Raw genomic sequence first — 23,672 nt, 5'->3', positions numbered from 1 at the left:
TAAATTGAATATTATCTTATTAAAATAAAAGTAAAATCGCACATATAACAAACTCTTGTTTTGGGAGAACATATGGCATTGAATCTTTTTAACTGCATAGAGGTGGAGCTTGTGAGCCTACGTTCTTTAATAATTATAACACTGGAAGCATCTTTAATGGACTGCTTGACTTTAAAAACACAAGGATTCCCTTTGAAAACACATGGATTCCCTTTGTACCATACAAATACAAAGAAGATACATCAGTCAACAAAGAGCAATTCCCAACACATCCAAGGATCGCATCTGCCCACATTCCATGTTGACTATGTCTATGTCAGAAACAGGATAGTAGCACTGCTTAAAAGCAACAACAACAAAAAGATAGGCAATTTCCCATTTACATACAAAAAACCCAGGGAAGTGAGCCAAAACAACATCTGAACATGCAAGTGATGGAAACGAAACCTTGTCTCTGCTGTCAGCTATGCTTTACTTCAAGCGCTTAAAGCATTTTTCTCCCACACAGGCTTCAATACCAGAAGTTTTTTTTTGGGGGGGGGGGGGTTAAGACAGAAAACCTGCTAAATCCCCACTTAGCTAACTTTTAAAGGCACAGCAGCAGTTTTATACATTTTGTACCACCCCGTCCCTCCACTCTCAAACTGCACCAGTGGGCCTGCCATCAACACCCTTCAGGTCAGGCCACCACTCATTTGTTGGTCCTGAACCAGCAGATGAAGAGCAACAAGAAACTAGACTTGGACAATTAAATGAATACAAGACGGCTTATGTGAGTATGTGTCCTAAAATAAGCCCATTCTTTACCACTTAATAAAACTGCTTTAGAAGCAGGGATTGGGTACAAGAGAAAGAAAAGAGCCCCCACTGTTTTTTTGGATACAGTGGAAGAAGTCAAAAAAGTGAGATGTCCTGATGCATGCAAGCAACAGTTTGCATGTGCCTGAATGTACCTTGAAAATACGTCCAATAAATGTCCTTGACACTGTATGGAAATGTCCGTGATACCGATTGTACTAATCTCACACTGGGTAATCTGCTTTGAGTCTCCATGAGAAAGGCAGACTGTAAATCAGATGATCTGCTAATGAGTTAGGAACGACAGACCTCACTACTATGTTGTATTGGATTCCTACTAATGCTATGTCTTTGTGAACTTGTATCTATTAACCCTATGGCATTGTTTATGGAAATGTTCCTGATATTGACTGTATTAATCTCATACTGTGTAATCCGCCTTGAGTCTCAGTAAGAAAGGAGGGCTATAAATGACATTAAATAAAAATAATTATTTTCAGAAATTCAAAGAACACATAGGAAGGCTGTTTTTGTATATAGCATTTTTTCCTGAAGGTAAAATCTGTGCAGAGACTTCTATCATTTGAAAAAATGTGCAAGTGTCATTTTTGCCATAAACACATTCACCCAACAGCTGATATGAATAGTGGCTACTGAGCAGTGTTCATAGCAGAGAATTTATGCAGTAAATCCCATTTTGTGTGTGATAAGTATGTACAGATTCAAAGGGAAATCAGAATTACAAAGCAGATGATTTATGAAACCAGGCTTTGTAACTACCCAACAATTTATATTTAATATTTTCATTAATATAGTATTTCCTATATTTAATACAGACAGCTAAAACCCATTTAAAGAGCACTATAGGAAAATCACAGAAACTTTAAAAAATTTATTTACTATACAAAAAGGGGCAGGGCCTGCAGTTCATGGTGATAACTCTCACTTTATAGCCTATTAGCGCTACTGAATTTCAATACAACATTTTAAAAAATCCTCACTTGTAGAAATGGGTAGTATTAAACTGTTTACAAGGCAATCCGAAACAGAGTTACTCCAGTCTAAGCTCACTGATTTCAATGGGCTTAGACTGGAGTAACTCTGTTTAGGATTGCACAGTTAGTCACACTATAAATATTGGACATCGGTACATCAAGTTGATGCTAAACAATGTCAACAGGATTGCTGTATTAAAATATTCTTCAGGGAATTCTAAATGGCCAATGGCCTGAAGAAGTCATTTAACATCTCAGTGGACACTCCTACTTAACATTAACTGCACTTACAAATATTTATTTCAGAAGGTAAGACAAATAGTTGCATATTTGAGAACAAGAATAAAATGCATCTGTGCTGTATTTATCTTATAAAACTGTTAAACAGCCACTCTGTTATCTTGCATTCTGTCTGGGAAAAATGGGAGGAGAAGGGAGAAATAAAGAGTGTGTTAGTGGGGAGTTGATTCTATAGTCAGCTGAGAATTGTCACAAAAAATTCCTTTTTGTTTTTCTCTCCATTCCAGTATTTGTTCTGCCAGTTCTTCAGTCTCTGTCACCAACAAATCCATCTTTGCTAGTGCGCTGTCCTGGAATATAATGTAAAGACATTTTATTTAACTAGTGCATTTATCTCCTGCCATTCTGCTAAGGAACTCAAGCTGATGTATTTTTCCCTTCCTCATTTTAACTTTGCAACAACCCTGTGAGGTAGGTGAACCTGAGAGTGCAAGAGATGCTGGCTGAAGGTCACCCAGCAAGCTTCATGGTAGAATGTGGTTTTGAACACGGGCCTGCCAGATCCTAGTCTAATGCTAAACTGCGACTCCTAAGAAGAGTTACTCCAGTGTAAGTCCATTGAAATCAATGGGCTTAGACTGGAATAACTCTTCTTAGAATTGCACTGAAAAGAAAGCTGTTCTAGTAAAAAACAAAGTATAACTGCATCAATATTTGTCACACACCCCAGAGCAACATACCTTCACATTGCTTCAGTGTGAGAAGGATGAACATAGTCCCTCTCTTTATAGGGGATGCTAAGTTTTACTTCGTTCTCTTGCATGCATTGTCTCATCATAACTCAGAACTGGAAGATAGGCCACTATTCTGGGACCAAGAAAATTTAAACTTGGAATTTCAAGCTCAAAATTCGTACTTAGTCATAACTTTAAGCCAGCTATAAACTGTTGAGAGGAACATTACTACTAAAAAAATTACAACTAAAATTGTCTGGCTACAAACCATGTTCTTTATGTTCAGAGGTATTTGAGGAATGCTCCTTATTGTTATTAGATGAGCTTCTAATTTTTCAATGAAAGCCATTGCCAGTGCTAACAGCTCTACAGCATACCTGAAGAACAAGAAAAAAATGCAGGTAAGACATGTAATTGTGAAACTTAAAGTAAAAAAATTAACACTTAAATTCTATAGTTTAAAAAATCATATCTAGTGGACCAAATAAATATCACCATTCATATTAAAGCTTAATATTCAGGCAAAGAAAAAAATTCTCCTCCCAAGTTTGAAATATGCCTAGATCAAGAACAATTTCAACAAATGTATGCAAAAAGCATTATTATACTAAACAGCTCTAAGGACCTGTGATATAAGATGTAGGAATATTCATAAGGGTTTCATGTTCATAAGGGTTCTATATTGCTAAAGGATACAAGCTTTTGAGAGTGAGAACTCCCTTCTTCAGATACAGGCTTTTGAAGAAGGGAGCTCTCACTCGCAAGCTTACACCCTGAAAATCCTGTTTTATTATTTGTATATTGATTTTAGTTTTTGTTTTTATCGATTTTAACTGTTCACCGCCCAGAGCCCCTGGGGATGGGCGGTATATAAATTGAAAATAAATAAATAAATAAATAAAATCTCTAAGATGCCATACTCAAATTCTGTTGTTCTACTGCAGACCAACACTGTTACCCATCTAAAACTACATGTCTAAAATTTCACAGTTACATGTATTTTGAATATGTGCAAAGTAATTGTTACACTACTACTAAAACTAACATGGAAATATCTTAATACACATACTTGTTAAGATATGGAGGAAAAATCCTGAGAGCATCTACTAACCAAATTTCTCAAGCAGAAATAGGAACTGTCTCCTTGCTTTCTTAAGGGTGTGGAGTGAATATTTATTATTTTATTTTACTTAAGACATTTCTTAGCTGCCTTTCCTTCTAGAGGAACTCAAGGAAGCTTACAATATAAAACAAAAACAAGCATAAAATTACATTAAAAACACAGTTAAAATAAGGTTTGGCAACATTCTTCACTTTCTGAAAGTTATATAAAATTCATCATTTAAAGAAAACATTTGATAGCTGAAACTGGCTGCTGTAGGTTTCCCTTTTCAACTGTTTACAATAATGCTGTAATTGGGTTTGGAACCTCTAAGTATGATGAAGAAAATCAGCATGGCATAACGGTTGGACCGTTGAACGGTTAGACTGTTGAACTGGGAAACCCAGGTTTGAATCCCTGATTTGCCATGAAAACTTGCAGATAATCTTGGGCCAATCACAAGATCTCAGCCCACAACATTTTTGTTGTGCGGATAAGGTGGAAAAGGGGAGAATATGATAATCAACTTTTCTGGCCCAATTAGGGGGGGAAAGCAGGATCTACATTTTTTTAAAAACCCAAATTGCAATATTATTTGAAATTGGATCGTGTCATCACTTTATTTCATTTGTAGAAGAAGCAATTTAAATATAGATTGAACTACTTGTTAATGGCTTACCTGTGGAAGACAGCTTCAATGGGCAGACTGTCCTGACACAATGGTTTCATTAGCCTTTGCCTAAGAATTCTTTTCTCTTTCAACACTGCTTCTAGGTGCCTGTTCATCCCTTGAACAATTTGGCATTTTTGAGCTATACAAGATAAGAGAAGTCTGTCAAAGTTAAATCTTCTTCTACTTCACTTTATGTCCTTTGGAACTTTTTCACACGAGGAAGTTCTGCCTGCACAGCCTGATTTCTTGGCCCCTACACACAGCAAACAGAAATGGCCCCAAGAATAGGATTTTAAAATGCCTTGGGATGGGAGAGACAAGAAAGTCATGGTCTGTGGGAGGAACTCCTTCCTTCTGTGGAAGAACTCCAGTGTATCTAAGTCATTATCTGTTTTTTTCAAAGGTACATGTTTGTAAAATTACTGATAGTAAATTGTGTTAACCTTTATTTTTGTAACAAAAACCTAAATAACTAAACATCTAAAAAACTAGTATTCTGAAAATTGTGTCAAGACACTATTGTGTCAGTTTGGTGTAGTGGTTAGGAGCGCGGGACTCTAATCTGAAGAAATGGGTTTGATTCCCCACTCTTCCACTTGAAGCCAGCTGTGTGACCTTGGGTCAGTCACAGCTTCTAGGAGCTCTCTCAGCCCCACCCACCTCACATAAATTGAATGCTATTATTATTGTGCAAGAAGACTCAGAAGAAAACAGCAGCAAGAAATAAAAGAACAATAGTGTTCCCTGTCAGATATTGGGGTTCCATGGGCTCTTACAAGGGGTTCTTTAACAAACTGAGCAATTGGAAACAAGTGGCTGAAAAAAGACCATTAATCCAGTATTAATAGATTACTATGCACTGGACTTATTCCTGATGAGAATAATTTTGAGGATCACGGCAATCGAGAAATATAATTCAGGCCGAAAGCAATTGTGTAGAAGAACAAATTATTATAAATGGGAAATAAAAGGTTTTTTTTAAAGACATTATGTCTTAGAAAAGATCAGTTATAAGAACACAGGACCTTATTTATTTAAATGCAGGTATATACACATGCATTTATAAAAGACATCTTATAAATCTTATAAGATTTATATGTCCGGGGTCTGGGTCCCAGCCCCCAGACTTGGTAGGAGGGAACAGCGGGTCAGCCGGGCTGACGGGCAAACAGAGGGGGCAGCCAGCAGACAGCAGGTCAACTGGTCAGCCAGCTGACAGCAGGTCAACCGGTCTGACTGGCAGGCAGAGGGGGCAGCTGGGGTACAGCAGGTCAACCCCTCCCACAGGCAAATGGAGCCAGAACCTGCCGGTGCCAGGGGCAAGGGGCAAAAGCCCAGGGCCTCAGGAGGCAGAGGGAGACAGAGAGAGGCCAGCGAGTCCCACTCCCCTAGGAAGGGAAAGGGGGCTAGGCAAGGCGGAAGGGGGCAAGGGCAGAGGGACTGGGAGCCCAGCAGTCACCCACCCAAAGACCTTACCTGAGGAGGAGAAGCAGCAGCAGCCCCAACAACCCAAAGCCATGCCCCAGCTAGAAAATAGTAGCCTGGCCCAGGAGTTGCCAAAAGCCAAGCCACTCCAGGTGGGGCTATTGGAGGCACTCTGCAGGAAGCCCTGGGCAACCAGCCAAGGAGCCGCAGCTGGACCCACCTTCAGCCATCAGCTCTGCCAGGGAGGCTGGGCTGCTAGCCAGGGGACTGCAGCTGGACATGCCTTCAGCAATCAGCCAAGGCAGGGAGGCTGGGCAGCCAGAGAACAAGGCACAGCTGGTGCTGGTCAGTGGGGCCAGATCAGCTACCCCAGCTGCAACTGCTTGGTGCAGCCCAAGGCCAGGCTGGAAGAGGGGTGGGGCAGTAGAAGGAAGCCCTATAAAAGCTGGCTGGGAAGAGCCCTGTGGTGGTGGGTGTGAGTGAGGAGTGATGATGTGGAGTGAGAGCAGTAAGATGCAAGGGTGGAGGTTTGGAGGAGAGTTCTGGAAGGAGGAGATGAAGGAGGACGCAGAGGGTAAGCAGGCCAGGTTGAGCAGGCCAGCGAGTGGACTGAGAGGGAGTCTGGGTGAGGTATACCGCCCCTCCTTCCACAGAGCAGGGTCCTGCAGAATCCCTGGCCCCCCTGTGACGTCAGGAGCAGACCGCCCAGTGCCACGCCCAGCGGCAGCGGCGGCAAGCCCTGACAAGTTGGTGGCCCGTACGGGGAGAGACGTTCCAACGCAGGCACCAGTCAAGGGGCGGCCTCCCAAGGCCGCCGCCCCAGCGGAGCTTGGACCGTGGCTGGAGGAACGCCAGGATAGGATGTGGGGAAAGCTGGAGGCAGCCTACCCAGCCGCTCCAGTAGAACTAGCACAGACAGCGGAGCTGCAGAGGCAAGCCGGCGTGCTCACTGAGGCCTTGCCAAGGGTTTGAGCCCTCGTTTGGGAAAATAACCCACCGCCTGGCAAGCAGGTGCAGAGTCTATGCGCCACCGTGAAGATAGGCCGGCTGATCCTACAAGCCCTGTTGGACTCTGGGAGTGCAGTCTCAGCAATTCGGCCCCAGCTCCTCCCAGCTGCCACCCCAGTGTACCGCTGGATCCCGGTGACGGATGTGATGGGCCGCACCCAGCCGTACCCTACGGCCCTAATCACGATAGAGTACCTAGGGGTCCGCCACCAAATGGAAGTTGCCCAGTTAGCTCACCTACCCGTACCAATACTGCTGGGAAGAGATGCCCCAGGTTTCTTCAGGCTCCTCCAGCAGGCAGCGAAGAAATTGGGAAGAGACACCCCAGGGACCGCCGGGTCTCGGCTGAAGGCGGCAGGGGAAGTGACAGGCCCACAAGTTGCCACCGCTCTGCAAGTGGAGGAGGCCAACGACCCGGGAGAGGGTCCCTCCACCAGGCCAGGGGCAGAACCACGGACGGGAGGCCCAACTGGAACCCTGGCAGACCGCCCATTCCGTGATGCCCAAGGGGCAGATGAGTCCTTGCAGCGCTTGCGAGAGAGAGCCGCTCGTGAGGAGGAGCAAGTGCGGGATGAACGGAGGTCCCAACGGCTCCCTCGCATCGAGAAGCAAGGAGGGGTCTGGGTTCGCATAGCTCGTGCCCCAAATGGCCAGGGGGAGGTCCGCCAACTACTTGTGCCAGCAGCCTATCGGGCGGAAGTCCTCCGCACGGCCCATGAGCATGCTTGGGCCGGGCACCTCGGGCACCACAAGACCCTGAGGAAGGTTCTTAAGCAATTCTTCTGGCCCTCCGTGAATGCAGACGTGAAGGCCCACTGCCGCTCGTGTCCCACCTGCCAGCAGGTGGCAGCCCGCCGCCCGCCGAAGGCCCCCCTCTCCCCGCTGCCCGTCATGGAGACGCCCTTCCAACGCATCGCAATGGACTTCATCGGACCGCTGCCACGCACACCCCGGGGCCATCGCTTTGCCCTGGTGATTGTGGACTATGCCACACGGTTCCCCGAGGTCATCCCGCTGAAGACCATGCAGACCCCGGGGATGGTACGGGCCCTGTCCAAGTTTTTCGCGATGGTGGGGCTGCCAGATGAAATTTTGACGGATCGGGGGGGCCCGTTCCGTGCCACAGCCATGCGTCAGCTCTGCCGGAATTTGGGGATCCGGCAGGTGTTCACCTCGGCGTACCACCCTCAAACAGACGGGTTGGCAGAGCGGCTGAACCAGACTGTCAAGGAGGCCCTGAAGAAGATGACGCGGGACAAGCCTCACCAGTGGGACTTGTACATCGACCCGCTCATGTTCGCCCTCCGGGAGACCACGCAGGCCTCCACTGGCTTCAGCCCATTCGAGCTGCTATATGGGCGCAAGCCAAGGGGGATGCTCTCCCGGCTGACGGAACGCTGGGGGCCCCGGGCCAGCAGCCCCGCGCCCCCCATACAGGAGTACGTGAGCCGGCTCCGTGACCGGGTGCAACAGTCCCAAGCGGAGGCAAATCGCAGACTGACTCGCACCCAGTCAAAGCAAAAGGCCGCCTATGACCGGGGTGCGCGGATGAGGACTTTCCAGGCCGGAGAGGAGGTCCTCGTGCACCACTCGGTGTTCCCAAGAGAGGAAGGGGACCCATGGAGGGGTCCCTACCAGATTCGAAGGGTGCTGGGCCCCACCACCTACGAAGTCCAGTGTGGGGTCGGCCGGCGTCGGCGGAAGACCCTGCATGTGAACCTCCTAAAGCAGTGGCACGAGCGCCCAAAAGAGGAGTGCGGCGTGGCTGAGGACCCGCTAGAGCTCCCTGACAGTGTGCTGCCTTGGACCACTGATGCCCCGGAGTTTGAGGAGCCCAAGGTGGACCCTCAGCTCGACCCAGCTCAGAGGGCCCAGCTACAAGACCTCTGGGCTCGGATTCCCGGGGTCTTCTCCCGCAGGCCGGGCAGCACGAGCCTGATCCAACATGCCATTCCAACGGACCCGGGGCAGACAGCCCGGGCTACCTGGAGCCCCATCCCCAGGAAGCGGTGGGAGGCAGTGGAGAAGGAGACCGACGAGATGCTCAGGCTTGGGGTAATCGAGCCCTCGCGAAGCGCTTGGAGGAGCCCGATAGTCTTGGTGCCCAAGCCGGATGGGACCACCCGATTCTGCATCGACTATCGCGAACTGAATAAGGTGGCCCAGTTCGATGCATACCCCATGCCCCGAGCAGATGTGTTGGTAGACCACCTAGGGTCCGCCCGCTACCTGTCGGCCCTAGACTTGACGAAGGGCTACTGGCAAGTGCCCGTGCGGCCAGCGGACCGGGAGAAGACAGCCTTTGCCACCCCACGAGGCCTCTTCCAGTTCAAGAAGATGCCGTTTGGTCTACACGGGGCAGCAGCCACGTTTCAGCGGCTGGTGGACCAAGTGCTGGGAGAGTGCCGGGCGTATGCAATGGCGTACATAGATGACATCATCATCTTCAGCCCGGACTGGCCCACCCACCTCCAACACTTGGAAGCTGTCATGAGGGCCCTCCAGCGAGCCGGACTACGGGCTAACCCAAAGAAGAGCCACCTAGGGTTCCAGGAACTCCAGTACCTGGGCTTTGTGGTCGGGGGAGGCCGAGTTCGCCCACCACCAGACAAGGTGGCCTCAATAGCTGATGCCCCCCAGCCCCGGACCAAGAAGCAGGTCCGACGTTTCCTGGGACTACTGGGGTATTACGGGCGGTTCATCCCCCACTTTGCCTCCCGAGCCGCCCCCCTGACAGACTGCTTAAAGAAGGGGCTGCCCAACCAAGTCCGGTGGACCCCAGCACTAGAAGCAGCTTTCAAGGACCTGCGGTCAGCCCTCTCTAATACCACAGCCCTGTGGAACCCGGACTTTGACCGACCCTTTACGCTGGCCACAGACGCTTCTGACACCGGCCTTGGGGCAGTCCTGACTCAGGAACGTGACGGAACCGACGTCCCCATCCTCTTCCTGAGTCGGAAGCTGCAGCCCGCAGAGAGGCGCTATGCAACAGTGGAGCGGGAGGCCCTAGCGGTCAAGTGGGCAGTGGGGGCCCTGCAATACTACCTGGCCAATAATCCCTTTGTCCTACTAACGGACCATGCGCCCCTGCAGTGGCTCCACCACATGAAGGCACACAACCCCCGTGTGCTGCGGTGGTACCTCTCCCTCCTCCCCTTCCGGTTCACCATCAAGTACCGCAAGGGGGCGCAGCATGTGGATGCGGACTTCATGTCCCGCATGTTTGAGTCTGACCCTGACCCCCACAACTCAAAGCTAAGCGGGGGTGTGTGTCCGGGGTCTGGGTCCCAGCCCCCAGACTTGGTAGGAGGGAACAGCGGGTCAGCCGGGCTGACGGGCAAACAGAGGGGGCAGCCAGCAGACAGCAGGTCAACTGGTCAGCCAGCTGACAGCAGGTCAACCGGTCTGACTGGCAGGCAGAGGGGGCAGCTGGGGTACAGCAGGTCAACCCCTCCCACAGGCAAATGGAGCCAGAACCTGCCGGTGCCAGGGGCAAGGGGCAAAAGCCCAGGGCCTCAGGAGGCAGAGGGAGACAGAGAGAGGCCAGCGAGTCCCACTCCCCTAGGAAGGGAAAGGGGGCTAGGCAAGGCGGAAGGGGGCAAGGGCAGAGGGACTGGGAGCCCAGCAGTCACCCACCCAAAGACCTTACCTGAGGAGGAGAAGCAGCAGCAGCCCCAACAACCCAAAGCCATGCCCCAGCTAGAAAATAGTAGCCTGGCCCAGGAGTTGCCAAAAGCCAAGCCACTCCAGGTGGGGCTATTGGAGGCACTCTGCAGGAAGCCCTGGGCAACCAGCCAAGGAGCCGCAGCTGGACCCACCTTCAGCCATCAGCTCTGCCAGGGAGGCTGGGCTGCTAGCCAGGGGACTGCAGCTGGACATGCCTTCAGCAATCAGCCAAGGCAGGGAGGCTGGGCAGCCAGAGAACAAGGCACAGCTGGTGCTGGTCAGTGGGGCCAGATCAGCTACCCCAGCTGCAACTGCTTGGTGCAGCCCAAGGCCAGGCTGGAAGAGGGGTGGGGCAGTAGAAGGAAGCCCTATAAAAGCTGGCTGGGAAGAGCCCTGTGGTGGTGGGTGTGAGTGAGGAGTGATGATGTGGAGTGAGAGCAGTAAGATGCAAGGGTGGAGGTTTGGAGGAGAGTTCTGGAAGGAGGAGATGAAGGAGGACGCAGAGGGTAAGCAGGCCAGGTTGAGCAGGCCAGCGAGTGGACTGAGAGGGAGTCTGGGTGAGGTATACCGCCCCTCCTTCCACAGAGCAGGGTCCTGCAGAATCCCTGGCCCCCCTGTGACGTCAGGAGCAGACCGCCCAGTGCCACGCCCAGCGGCAGCGGCGGCAAGCCCTGACAAGTTGGTGGCCCGTACGGGGAGAGACGTTCCAACGCAGGCACCAGTCAAGGGGCGGCCTCCCAAGGCCGCCGCCCCAGCGGAGCTTGGACCGTGGCTGGAGGAACGCCAGGATAGGATGTGGGGAAAGCTGGAGGCAGCCTACCCAGCCGCTCCAGTAGAACTAGCACAGACAGCGGAGCTGCAGAGGCAAGCCGGCGTGCTCACTGAGGCCTTGCCAAGGGTTTGAGCCCTCGTTTGGGAAAATAACCCACCGCCTGGCAAGCAGGTGCAGAGTCTATGCGCCACCGTGAAGATAGGCCGGCTGATCCTACAAGCCCTGTTGGACTCTGGGAGTGCAGTCTCAGCAATTCGGCCCCAGCTCCTCCCAGCTGCCACCCCAGTGTACCGCTGGATCCCGGTGACGGATGTGATGGGCCGCACCCAGCCGTACCCTACGGCCCTAATCACGATAGAGTACCTAGGGGTCCGCCACCAAATGGAAGTTGCCCAGTTAGCTCACCTACCCGTACCAATACTGCTGGGAAGAGATGCCCCAGGTTTCTTCAGGCTCCTCCAGCAGGCAGCGAAGAAATTGGGAAGAGACACCCCAGGGACCGCCGGGTCTCGGCTGAAGGCGGCAGGGGAAGTGACAGGCCCACAAGTTGCCACCGCTCTGCAAGTGGAGGAGGCCAACGACCCGGGAGAGGGTCCCTCCACCAGGCCAGGGGCAGAACCACGGACGGGAGGCCCAACTGGAACCCTGGCAGACCGCCCATTCCGTGATGCCCAAGGGGCAGATGAGTCCTTGCAGCGCTTGCGAGAGAGAGCCGCTCGTGAGGAGGAGCAAGTGCGGGATGAACGGAGGTCCCAACGGCTCCCTCGCATCGAGAAGCAAGGAGGGGTCTGGGTTCGCATAGCTCGTGCCCCAAATGGCCAGGGGGAGGTCCGCCAACTACTTGTGCCAGCAGCCTATCGGGCGGAAGTCCTCCGCACGGCCCATGAGCATGCTTGGGCCGGGCACCTCGGGCACCACAAGACCCTGAGGAAGGTTCTTAAGCAATTCTTCTGGCCCTCCGTGAATGCAGACGTGAAGGCCCACTGCCGCTCGTGTCCCACCTGCCAGCAGGTGGCAGCCCGCCGCCCGCCGAAGGCCCCCCTCTCCCCGCTGCCCGTCATGGAGACGCCCTTCCAACGCATCGCAATGGACTTCATCGGACCGCTGCCACGCACACCCCGGGGCCATCGCTTTGCCCTGGTGATTGTGGACTATGCCACACGGTTCCCCGAGGTCATCCCGCTGAAGACCATGCAGACCCCGGGGATGGTACGGGCCCTGTCCAAGTTTTTCGCGATGGTGGGGCTGCCAGATGAAATTTTGACGGATCGGGGGGGCCCGTTCCGTGCCACAGCCATGCGTCAGCTCTGCCGGAATTTGGGGATCCGGCAGGTGTTCACCTCGGCGTACCACCCTCAAACAGACGGGTTGGCAGAGCGGCTGAACCAGACTGTCAAGGAGGCCCTGAAGAAGATGACGCGGGACAAGCCTCACCAGTGGGACTTGTACATCGACCCGCTCATGTTCGCCCTCCGGGAGACCACGCAGGCCTCCACTGGCTTCAGCCCATTCGAGCTGCTATATGGGCGCAAGCCAAGGGGGATGCTCTCCCGGCTGACGGAACGCTGGGGGCCCCGGGCCAGCAGCCCCGCGCCCCCCATACAGGAGTACGTGAGCCGGCTCCGTGACCGGGTGCAACAGTCCCAAGCGGAGGCAAATCGCAGACTGACTCGCACCCAGTCAAAGCAAAAGGCCGCCTATGACCGGGGTGCGCGGATGAGGACTTTCCAGGCCGGAGAGGAGGTCCTCGTGCACCACTCGGTGTTCCCAAGAGAGGAAGGGGACCCATGGAGGGGTCCCTACCAGATTCGAAGGGTGCTGGGCCCCACCACCTACGAAGTCCAGTGTGGGGTCGGCCGGCGTCGGCGGAAGACCCTGCATGTGAACCTCCTAAAGCAGTGGCACGAGCGCCCAAAAGAGGAGTGCGGCGTGGCTGAGGACCCGCTAGAGCTCCCTGACAGTGTGCTGCCTTGGACCACTGATGCCCCGGAGTTTGAGGAGCCCAAGGTGGACCCTCAGCTCGACCCAGCTCAGAGGGCCCAGCTACAAGACCTCTGGGCTCGGATTCCCGGGGTCTTCTCCCGCAGGCCGGGCAGCACGAGCCTGATCCAACATGCCATTCCAACGGACCCGGGGCAGACAGCCCGGGCTACCTGGAGCCCCATCCCCAGGAAGCGGTGGGAGGCAGTGGAGAAGGAGACCGACGAGATGCTCAGGCTTGGGGTAATCGAGCCCTCGCGAAGCGCTTGGAGGAGCCCGATAGTCTTGGTGCCCAAGCCGGATGGGACCACCCGATTCTGCATCGACTATCGCGAACTGAATAAGGTGGCCCAGTTCGATGCATACCCCATGCCCCGAGCAGATGTGTTGGTAGACCACCTAGGGTCCGCCCGCTACCTGTCGGCCCTAGACTTGACGAAGGGCTACTGGCAAGTGCCCGTGCGGCCAGCGGACCGGGAGAAGACAGCCTTTGCCACCCCACGAGGCCTCTTCCAGTTCAAGAAGATGCCGTTTGGTCTACACGGGGCAGCAGCCACGTTTCAGCGGCTGGTGGACCAAGTGCTGGGAGAGTGCCGGGCGTATGCAATGGCGTACATAGATGACATCATCATCTTCAGCCCGGACTGGCCCACCCACCTCCAACACTTGGAAGCTGTCATGAGGGCCCTCCAGCGAGCCGGACTACGGGCTAACCCAAAGAAGAGCCACCTAGGGTTCCAGGAACTCCAGTACCTGGGCTTTGTGGTCGGGGGAGGCCGAGTTCGCCCACCACCAGACAAGGTGGCCTCAATAGCTGATGCCCCCCAGCCCCGGACCAAGAAGCAGGTCCGACGTTTCCTGGGACTACTGGGGTATTACGGGCGGTTCATCCCCCACTTTGCCTCCCGAGCCGCCCCCCTGACAGACTGCTTAAAGAAGGGGCTGCCCAACCAAGTCCGGTGGACCCCAGCACTAGAAGCAGCTTTCAAGGACCTGCGGTCAGCCCTCTCTAATACCACAGCCCTGTGGAACCCGGACTTTGACCGACCCTTTACGCTGGCCACAGACGCTTCTGACACCGGCCTTGGGGCAGTCCTGACTCAGGAACGTGACGGAACCGACGTCCCCATCCTCTTCCTGAGTCGGAAGCTGCAGCCCGCAGAGAGGCGCTATGCAACAGTGGAGCGGGAGGCCCTAGCGGTCAAGTGGGCAGTGGGGGCCCTGCAATACTACCTGGCCAATAATCCCTTTGTCCTACTAACGGACCATGCGCCCCTGCAGTGGCTCCACCACATGAAGGCACACAACCCCCGTGTGCTGCGGTGGTACCTCTCCCTCCTCCCCTTCCGGTTCACCATCAAGTACCGCAAGGGGGCGCAGCATGTGGATGCGGACTTCATGTCCCGCATGTTTGAGTCTGACCCTGACCCCCACAACTCAAAGCTAAGCGGGGGTGTGTGTCCGGGGTCTGGGTCCCAGCCCCCAGACTTGGTAGGAGGGAACAGCGGGTCAGCCGGGCTGACGGGCAAACAGAGGGGGCAGCCAGCAGACAGCAGGTCAACTGGTCAGCCAGCTGACAGCAGGTCAACCGGTCTGACTGGCAGGCAGAGGGGGCAGCTGGGGTACAGCAGGTCAACCCCTCCCACAGGCAAATGGAGCCAGAACCTGCCGGTGCCAGGGGCAAGGGGCAAAAGCCCAGGGCCTCAGGAGGCAGAGGGAGACAGAGAGAGGCCAGCGAGTCCCACTCCCCTAGGAAGGGAAAGGGGGCTAGGCAAGGCGGAAGGGGGCAAGGGCAGAGGGACTGGGAGCCCAGCAGTCACCCACCCAAAGACCTTACCTGAGGAGGAGAAGCAGCAGCAGCCCCAACAACCCAAAGCCATGCCCCAGCTAGAAAATAGTAGCCTGGCCCAGGAGTTGCCAAAAGCCAAGCCACTCCAGGTGGGGCTATTGGAGGCACTCTGCAGGAAGCCCTGGGCAACCAGCCAAGGAGCCGCAGCTGGACCCACCTTCAGCCATCAGCTCTGCCAGGGAGGCTGGGCTGCTAGCCAGGGGACTGCAGCTGGACATGCCTTCAGCAATCAGCCAAGGCAGGGAGGCTGGGCAGCCAGAGAACAAGGCACAGCTGGTGCTGGTCAGTGGGGCCAGATCAGCTACCCCAGCTGCAACTGCTTGGTGCAGCCCAAGGCCAGGCTGGAAGAGGGGTGGGGCAGTAGAAGGAAGCCCTATAAAAGCTGGCTGGGAAGAGCCCTGTGGTGGTGGGTGTGAGTGAGGAGTGATGATGTGGAGTGAGAGCAGTAAGATGCAAGGGTGGAGGTTTGGAGGAGAGTTCTGGAAGGAGGAGATGAAGGAGGACGCAGAGGGTAAGCAGGCCAGGTTGAGCAGGCCAGCGAGTGGACTGAGAGGGAGTCTGGGTGAGGTATACTGCCCCTCCTTCCACAGAGCAGGGTCCTGCAGAATCCCTGGCCCCCCTGTGACGTCAGGAGCAGACCGCCCAGTGCCACGCCCAGCGGCAGCGGCGGCAAGCCCTGACATTATAAAAGACATCTTATAAAAGACATTTCTTGGTTTTTGGGTTACTTCTGCCAGTAAGGGCTACCATTTCTATATCTTTATGAGATCTTCCCAAACTGTTACAGTTTGGTCACTAGATGCTATTTGGCAAATAAATACCCTATTGTATTGTTTATTAAATGTCACAGCCACTGATCATATTGACTTACAACGTGTAATGCACCTTGAGTCTCAGTGAGAAGGGTAGATCATAAATAATGTAAATAAATTAAAAATAATACATAAAAATGCTTGGTCAGCAGTGACTAAAATCGTCCCAGAGATAATACTTAACCAAGCACCCTATAAGTTATACATGCAGTGACCAGAAAACAGGTAGCTCAGTCAAGGTGGATCTGAAATTAATCCCAGCATTGAAAGCTCCTGGAAGATCAAACAATTGCCTTCAACAAAGAAATACTTACTCAGATAGAATGAGTGAGCAACGTCTGCTGTTTCTTTTTCCATCTGTAGGATTTCAGTATCCAGGTTATTCTATAGGCAAAGAAACAGACATTTAGATTCCATGCAATACTCAGTCGCTTGCCACTGGTCGTGCAAATGAATGTGAGACATACACCACCTTCAAGCTCTTAAATGCAGATTAATTCAGTGTTTGTAAGAGCCACTATAATTGGGTAGTTTATTAGGCATCTGCTCACTGCATTGCCTTTCAAAAGAGTATAATCTCTTCTATAAGTAAGTTCCAACTCTAGTAAGAGCTTTGGCTTCAATCTTCTAGTCCACTTCTGTTTGTCAACTGTTGGCATTTCCTGTTGAAAAGGCGAGGCATTTCTTCAGATATTTTTTATGAAGCTAGAAATTCCTAAACATTAGGACAATCCCTAAAATGGATTAAAGAGGCAGGAAGAGGCCTTGTGTTTTCATAATCTAGAATGGTTTGCTGCTGTTTCTGTACTAGGTGGAAGATATATTTGTAACTAATGCAACTGTGAATAGCCATGCTATAGAACCATAACAGATTACCTAATTGTAGAATGTGTGCGCTTGAGAAAATGAAGTGAAATGATCTGAGAAGTCTTTGAGAAAAAGGGAGATTTTCCAATGCCACAGGTCTTTGGAACCACCACCAAGCAACAAGAAAAAAAGGTAAATGGGAAATCTAGGTGATCAAATGGATAGGACTTCAAATGTCAAAACAGTATTTGTACACTAGATGAAAAGTTAATTGCTCTACATTCTCTTTTAAAGCTGTTGATTTCTGTTGCTAAAGTGCCATTTCACCAATATATCACATTACATTTATAATTCAGAGGAAAAGATATTTATACTTCATCACCAGAAGGACTTTGGACATAAGTACCAAAAGATTATTTTACCTGATTGATTTCAGCTTGGTGGTTTAAAATTTGTTCTGCCTCTGAGAGATGAACAAAGCAAGGACCTGGTTTACCACATATATCCAGAACTTCCTGTTACGGAAATATAAAAATTCACTATAAACAAAATGCAACAACTCACAGGCAACTCAGGTCTCTTGGAGATGGATTATAAATAACAATAATAACATTATTGTAATCCCCAATGAACTCAGCGGGCCTTAATCCTGAGAAAATATTTGATATATTTAATTTTATATACTGCCTTTCAACTATCATATTCATAGTGATTTACAATTCAAAGTAACACCTACAATATGAAACAGACAATACAAAAGAAAAAGGATGCAGAAAAGGAAGAGGAAAGCATGCAAATGCAGGCATTAACTTTTAGACAAAGTTGAACTCTACTTTAGCAGTGAAATAATCAGACGGTCCCAGAGTACCTATTTGTCCAGTTGTGTGTGGTAACTGTTAGCTTGTCCAGTCTGAGAATGTGGACAGGATTCCTAGAAGTTTGAGATCTACTACCTGCTTGTATGATCATTGCCCATCCTGGCTGCTTAAATGTGCTGGCGAGGGGGTAGTGCACTCAATCCGGGAGATGGTAAATGCCTCCCAGAGAGAAGGGGTGCTCACGCCTGCCTTAAAGTGGGCAATAGTGCATTCACTCCAGAGGAAATTTACTCTGGACCTGGGAGAGTTATATAACTATTGTCCAGTCTCAAATGTACCATTCTCGAGCAAGGTGATCGAACAAGTGTTGGCTGGGCAACTTCACAGATTCCTGAATGAAGCGGATTGTTTGGATCTATGCCAATCTGGTTTCACACCTGGTTATGAGACTGAAATAGCCTTGGTTGCTCTGGTGGATGACCTATGCTGGGAGATGGACAGGGGGAATGCAACCTCCCTTGGACACCTCAGTGACTTTTGATATCAATGTTCATGATATCCTTCAGGACCACCTTTTGGAATTGGGATTGGGAGACACTGTTCTGTGGTGGTTTCGGTCCTACATCAAAGGTAGATTTCAGAATGTGATGCTGGGGGACTGCTGCTCCTCACGGTTGGCCTTTGACCTATGAGGTCTCACAAGATTCTACTCTGTCCCATATGCTTTTCAGCATCTATGTACAGCTGCTGGGAGAGGTCATCTGGAGTTTTGTGCAGCACTGTTATCAATATGCAGATGTCACACTGCCCTATCTCAAGCTTCTAGCAGATCCCAGGAAGGCAATGGAAACAATGAAAAGGTGCCTGGAGGCAGTTTTGAGATTGATGAGGGCTAACAAACTGAAACTTGATCCCAACAAAATGGGATCAAAATACAGTTACTATATGGGACTATGTTAGGGCCACCTTTCTCATGTTTTGCACCTCTGGAACGAGGACAATCAAAATTCTTGAGATCTGCTCTCCAATTGCCTCATTGTGTTTCAAATGCTGATTTATGTTTGGAAACTGGCATGGTAAAAATAGGGGCCAGAGTGTGCCTTGCCTCATTCAACCTATTGTTAAAGTTAAATTTAAATCCAGGGGTTTACTTAACTCCTTTGATCCTTGATGACAGCTATGAATCTGCATGGCTAAAGGCCATCAAAAATAAATTGGAGAGTCTGGGTTTCTCTCCTGTTCTGGAGCTGGGGTATGAATAGGCAAAACAAACTTTGAAGCAGAGGGTGCTGGATATTGAGTGGCAAGCTGATTTGGAGAGGTCACCAACTTTTTCGGCTGCAGATGGTTCTAGCTATGTGCTTTCTCCGGCCACCTGTCTCTCCCGTTTGGAGATACCCTGTCATAAGAGGGCATTTTCCCTTGCGAGAAACCATGTCTTTCTCTCTGCAGTTTTAGAGGGGCGATATAAAAAGGTTCTGATTGAAAATAGGTTATGCCCTTGCAGTAATGTGGAGACTGAAACCACAGAACACGTTTTATTTCATCCCCCCCCCCCCCCCGCTTCTATCAAGAAATTCGTATTAAGTTCATCCTCCTTTTACTTAATAGGTACGCTGGTCATTTGAAATTAGTGTACACCAGAACATTATTAACATTAACAAAGGTTACAGCGTGTAGTGCAAAGTTTTTCATGGCAGTTTATAAAATCCATCAGCTAATGAAGGCATAATAATTTTATTGGTGTAGTGGTTATGAGCAGCAGGACTCTCATCTGGAGAACCGGGTTTGATTCCCCACTTCTCCACCTGAAGCCAACCGGGTGACCTTGGGTCAGTCACAGCTCTTCTAGAGCTCACTCAGCCCCACCCACCTCACAAAGTGATGACTGTGGGGATAATCCTATTATATAAAAGGCAAGCTGTATTGGTGACAACTCACCTTTTATCCTGGTGGGCCTCCAGAGGGTGCTGCCCCGGCTGGAAGCCCAGGTGAGGTGGCCTGTCCCTTCGGAGGGCCCCGAGGTGGCGGGAAGGCCAGGCAAGGCAGCCCATCTCTCTGGAGGGCGCTTCCTTTTCTAGAGCCCGTTTTTTAAAAAAAATAGGCTTGGTTGCTAGTAATAACATACTTTGTAAACTACTCTGAATGGGTATTAAGTTGCCCTGAAGGACGGTATATAAATTGAATGTTGTTGTTATTAAATGTTAACATTGCATTTTAATTTGTGTATTATATTCATTAATATGGGAGTTAAAATCTACAGTTTTAGAATTTGAGTATATGAATGCTGTTATATTTTATGCTAGTCAAGGACCGTTTTTAATAAAGATTGATTGATCCCAACAAAATAGAGGTGCTACTGGTGTGGGGGAAGGATTGACCCAGGAAATGAGATATCCCTTATTCTGGATGGAGTTGCAATTCTCCTAAAGGAACAGGTTCAGAGCTTGTGGATGCTGCTGGATTCAGACCTCCAGTTGGATAAACAGGTGGCAGCAGTGGCTGGGGTGTCCTTCATGAGTTTTGGCTGGTAAGCCTGCTGCAGCTCTTCCTGGGCAGGAAAGATCTTGCCACATCCTGGTAACATCTAGATTAGATTACTGCAATGTACTATACCTGGGGCTGCCCTTAAGACTGTCTGGTAGCTGCCATTGGTTCAGAATGCTGCACCCAGTCTTATTCTATCTATACTGGTTCTTAGTTTGTTTCATGGGTCCAATTCATGGTGCTGGTTCTGACTGTTAAAGCCCTACACGGTTTGGGGCTGGCACACCTGAAGGACCCCATTACCATGTAAATCTATCCATCTGCTCCGGTCATCTCTGGAGGCCCTCCTTTGGATGCCTTCACCATCTGAGACTTGGCAGGTGGTAACCTGAGAAACAGACTTATCGGTTGTGACATCACAACTTTAGAATTCTCATGCCAAGGAGACTCATTTGTCTCCCTCTATCATTGTCTTCCACTAGTGGGTTAAGACTTTTTAATATGGTTTGATGTACCCCCAGTAACTGTTACTGGCCCTCCTCCCTGGTTGTGTTTTGTGCTTTTTTTATGTTCTTATTGAATTGTTGATTTTAGATATTCTTTATTTTAAATCATTTTAATGTTGAAATATTTTAATGTTTGAGTGAAAAGGCAGCATAAAAAATGTTTTAAATAACAACAATAATAGATAGATAGATCATTGTGCTGTAGTGACTGGATGGAATGGCTATTATAGGGGAGAGTTCTGAGTAGGAACCCACAAGAACTTGTAAGGGCATCACTCCCTGCCCACACTGTTTCTTCTTTCCCTTTCCTAAAAGCCCCCATAGTCTCTCCCCTTTTTGGCTTCCTTCTCTTCTCTCCCACCGCCCCTGCCTGCCACACCAGCCAATACTCTTCAGCTTTCCATCCCTCCCTTCTTGGTCAGCTTCTACATGGAAAACTATGGCCCCGTTGCATGGTGCCAGGTGCCAGCCCAGCCCGTTGCACAGTGTGGAACCTGCAAGCATTTGGGAGGGGCACCTCATTTCCCCCTTTATCACCTTCCTCACAGTATTTCTTCTTTCCCTCCTCCTAACAATCCTCATATCCTCACCCTGCTCTCCTATCCTAAACGCTACGTTTTATCTGCCTCCCATCTTCAGCTTTACTATTTATTGATTTCATTTACATTTATGCCCCATCTTTCTCCCCAATGGTGGCCAAAGTAGCTTACACCATTCTCCTCTTCTTCATTTTATCCTATGCACAGGGCAGACTGGGAGAGAAAAAACATGGAAAAGGGCCCCCACCCCAGCCCACTCATACTCTTCAAGTATGTGCTATAGGACACAGGCTGTTGGAGGAGAGTATGCTTCTAGGAATATTTAAGGAAAATCCACACATATACAGGACAGTTTATTGGGCACAATCTCCTCTACCATGCACAGATCTGTGGCAACACAATGGCCTGTCAACAGAAATGAGAGATCTGTGTGTTTGTCCATGTCCCCATCAAGTTGCATTTGTTTGAGAAGGTGAATTAAAAGGGGACAAAGAGACATACAAAGACCACCCATTCCTCTTAACAACTATAGTACTACCTACACATGCATGTGTGCATGCACACAAACACAGAGGGGGAGGGTTCTGCTGAAAACATAGGGATTCTCTATACATGGTCTGGACTGGGCTATACCTTAAAATAATTATGTTAGGTGCTCACTATCTTAGAAACATAAATTAATAAAGACATTATGTATTTGTACTTGTTTACAAACTTTCATACAAGCAAAATACAATTAATTACAGTAGTCTAAACTAATATTGCAATCCTAAGAGGAGTTACTCCAGTCTAAGCCCATTGATTTCAATGGGCTTAGACTGGAGTAACTCTTTTAGGATTGCACTGTAAATGTTCTTTCAGCTTACTGACTGTAATTAAGTAATGAAAAATACTCATATGCCCCCCTTCTTGACAGTTTGGGACCCAAGGCAAATATCAACAATAAATGTAAGTTACAGCAAAACTGTATACGTTCAAACATTAAACTATAAAAACTTTAAAATTACATTAAAATAACCAGTCTAAAAACTGCTTACAGCCAGGGAAATGTTACCTTTGGCCCAGAACTCAGACTGTCCACAAAGCTCTCTGGAACAGTTCCATTTGATAGGCTCGCAAGGAAGCCTGGAGGGCAGAAGCCTCCCTTTTCTAAGAGGGTGTTCCACAAGCATGGGGTAACCACCGAAAAAGCCTGAGCATAGGCTGAGCACAATGTGCCTTAGACAAAAAGGCACAGACAACAGATCTTATTGGACAGAGTGAAGCTACTGCACAATAATGTAGAGAGAGGCAGTCCTTCAAATATGTGGACCTCAAGTAATGAAGGGATTTAAAAGTAAGCACCAGCACCTTGAATCAGACCTGGAAACAAACATGCAATCAGTGAAGGGCTAAGGTACCAATGCCAGGTCCCTAATAACAGACACACTATCACATTTTCCTCTAGTTGGCTTCATGATAATCTTCTACAGATGTCCCATGTAGATCACATTACAGTAATCCAGTCTGAAGTTATTGAAGCATGAATGTGTACAGCCAGATGAGATATCTGCAAATAAGGAACCAATCAAAACTGGGGTTGGGGAGCATTTTATGTTGTCGTAGCCACTGCTTCTTCAGTAGGAGACCCAGATCCAGCAGAAAACTGCCAGGCTTTTAACAGCATCCTTCAGCTAATGTTGCACTCCACTGATGATAGGGACAGCAATCCCATTCAAAACTGCATTCCCTCCAACAGCATCATCACCATCTTACCTGGATTCAGCTTCAGAGTTCTCTAGACACACTCACCTGGAAGCAAGGTCTACTGAATTCAACAGGATTTACTTCATGGTAAACATTCATGTTAAACATGCATAACAATATATTTGTTTCATGAAGGTTGTACAATAAAACTGTAAGAAATGAATACTTTAAGTAGTAAATAATAGAATTTCCATGAAAAATTAAAACATTCTAAAGGTTCCAGTCCTTTTTCAAAAATGCCAGTCCTATATACATGAGAAGTAAATTCAATGTGATTTAGTTTGATACAATAATCTTTTGGGATTGAGATAAAAGCACTATAAAACAAACGCTAAACTATTACCAGAATTATTACAACTGTTTTAAGACCACTTAGGAAAGATACAGGCTACTTTTCCCATTCTGGAACCCTAATAATATGCAATCCTGATCAAGGGGAAATAGCAACCACGTCTCAAGAGCTGGACTAAACAGATGAATTTGAGAGAATAAACTGGCACTCCAAGAACGAAGGAAGAGGAGGGAACAGCGGACGGGCTCCCTCACCTGCGACACCACCCCGGAGGACAGGCAGCGAGACAGCAGTAGTCCAGCCGCCGTGGGCTGCACCGGATCCCAAGGATTGGAGAAGGCCATGACAGACAGAATTCCTCCTCTGAATCCGGCGCCGACCTTAACAGCCTTGCGCACGACCCATTACGCAAGAAATCCCGCC

General features: G+C 49.6%; 1 protein-coding gene across 1 annotated transcript; it reads right to left on the bottom strand.

Moving 5' to 3' along the window:
* Nucleotides 1-1,581: 1,581 nt before the first annotated feature.
* Nucleotides 1,582-23,665, bottom strand: HAUS2 (HAUS augmin like complex subunit 2). Its single transcript, XM_054972753.1, has 6 exons — nucleotides 23,504-23,665; nucleotides 17,284-17,376; nucleotides 16,369-16,438; nucleotides 4,549-4,681; nucleotides 3,036-3,144; nucleotides 1,582-2,383 (listed from the first exon to the last, which is right to left on the bottom strand). Exons 1-6 carry the CDS (start codon nucleotides 23,591-23,593, stop codon nucleotides 2,246-2,248), a joined length of 633 nt encoding a protein of 210 aa, XP_054828728.1. The 5' UTR covers nucleotides 23,594-23,665; the 3' UTR covers nucleotides 1,582-2,245.
* Nucleotides 23,666-23,672: the final 7 nt, after the last annotated feature.

The sequence above is a fragment of the Eublepharis macularius genome, chromosome 2 (genome assembly GCF_028583425.1).
Source record: "Eublepharis macularius isolate TG4126 chromosome 2, MPM_Emac_v1.0, whole genome shotgun sequence".
Taxonomy (NCBI): domain Eukaryota; kingdom Metazoa; phylum Chordata; class Lepidosauria; order Squamata; family Eublepharidae; genus Eublepharis; species Eublepharis macularius.
The sequence above is the reverse complement of the archived record's forward strand: the minus strand, read 5'-3'. Positions and strand labels throughout refer to the sequence as shown.

Excerpts from the sequence above, each read along its gene's own strand:
- HAUS2 (XM_054972753.1), bottom strand. The coding sequence starts at position 23,593 with ATGGCCTTCTCCAATCCTTGGGATCCGGTGCAGCCCACGGCGGCTGGA. Across the intron at positions 17,377-23,503 it reads CCTCCGGGGTGGTGTCGCAG|GAAGTTCTGGATATATGTGG; the intron begins GTGAGGGAGCCC and ends TTTCCGTAACAG. Across the intron at positions 2,384-3,035 it reads CTCTGAACATAAAGAACATG|GACAGCGCACTAGCAAAGAT; the intron begins GTTTGTAGCCAG and ends ATTATATTCCAG.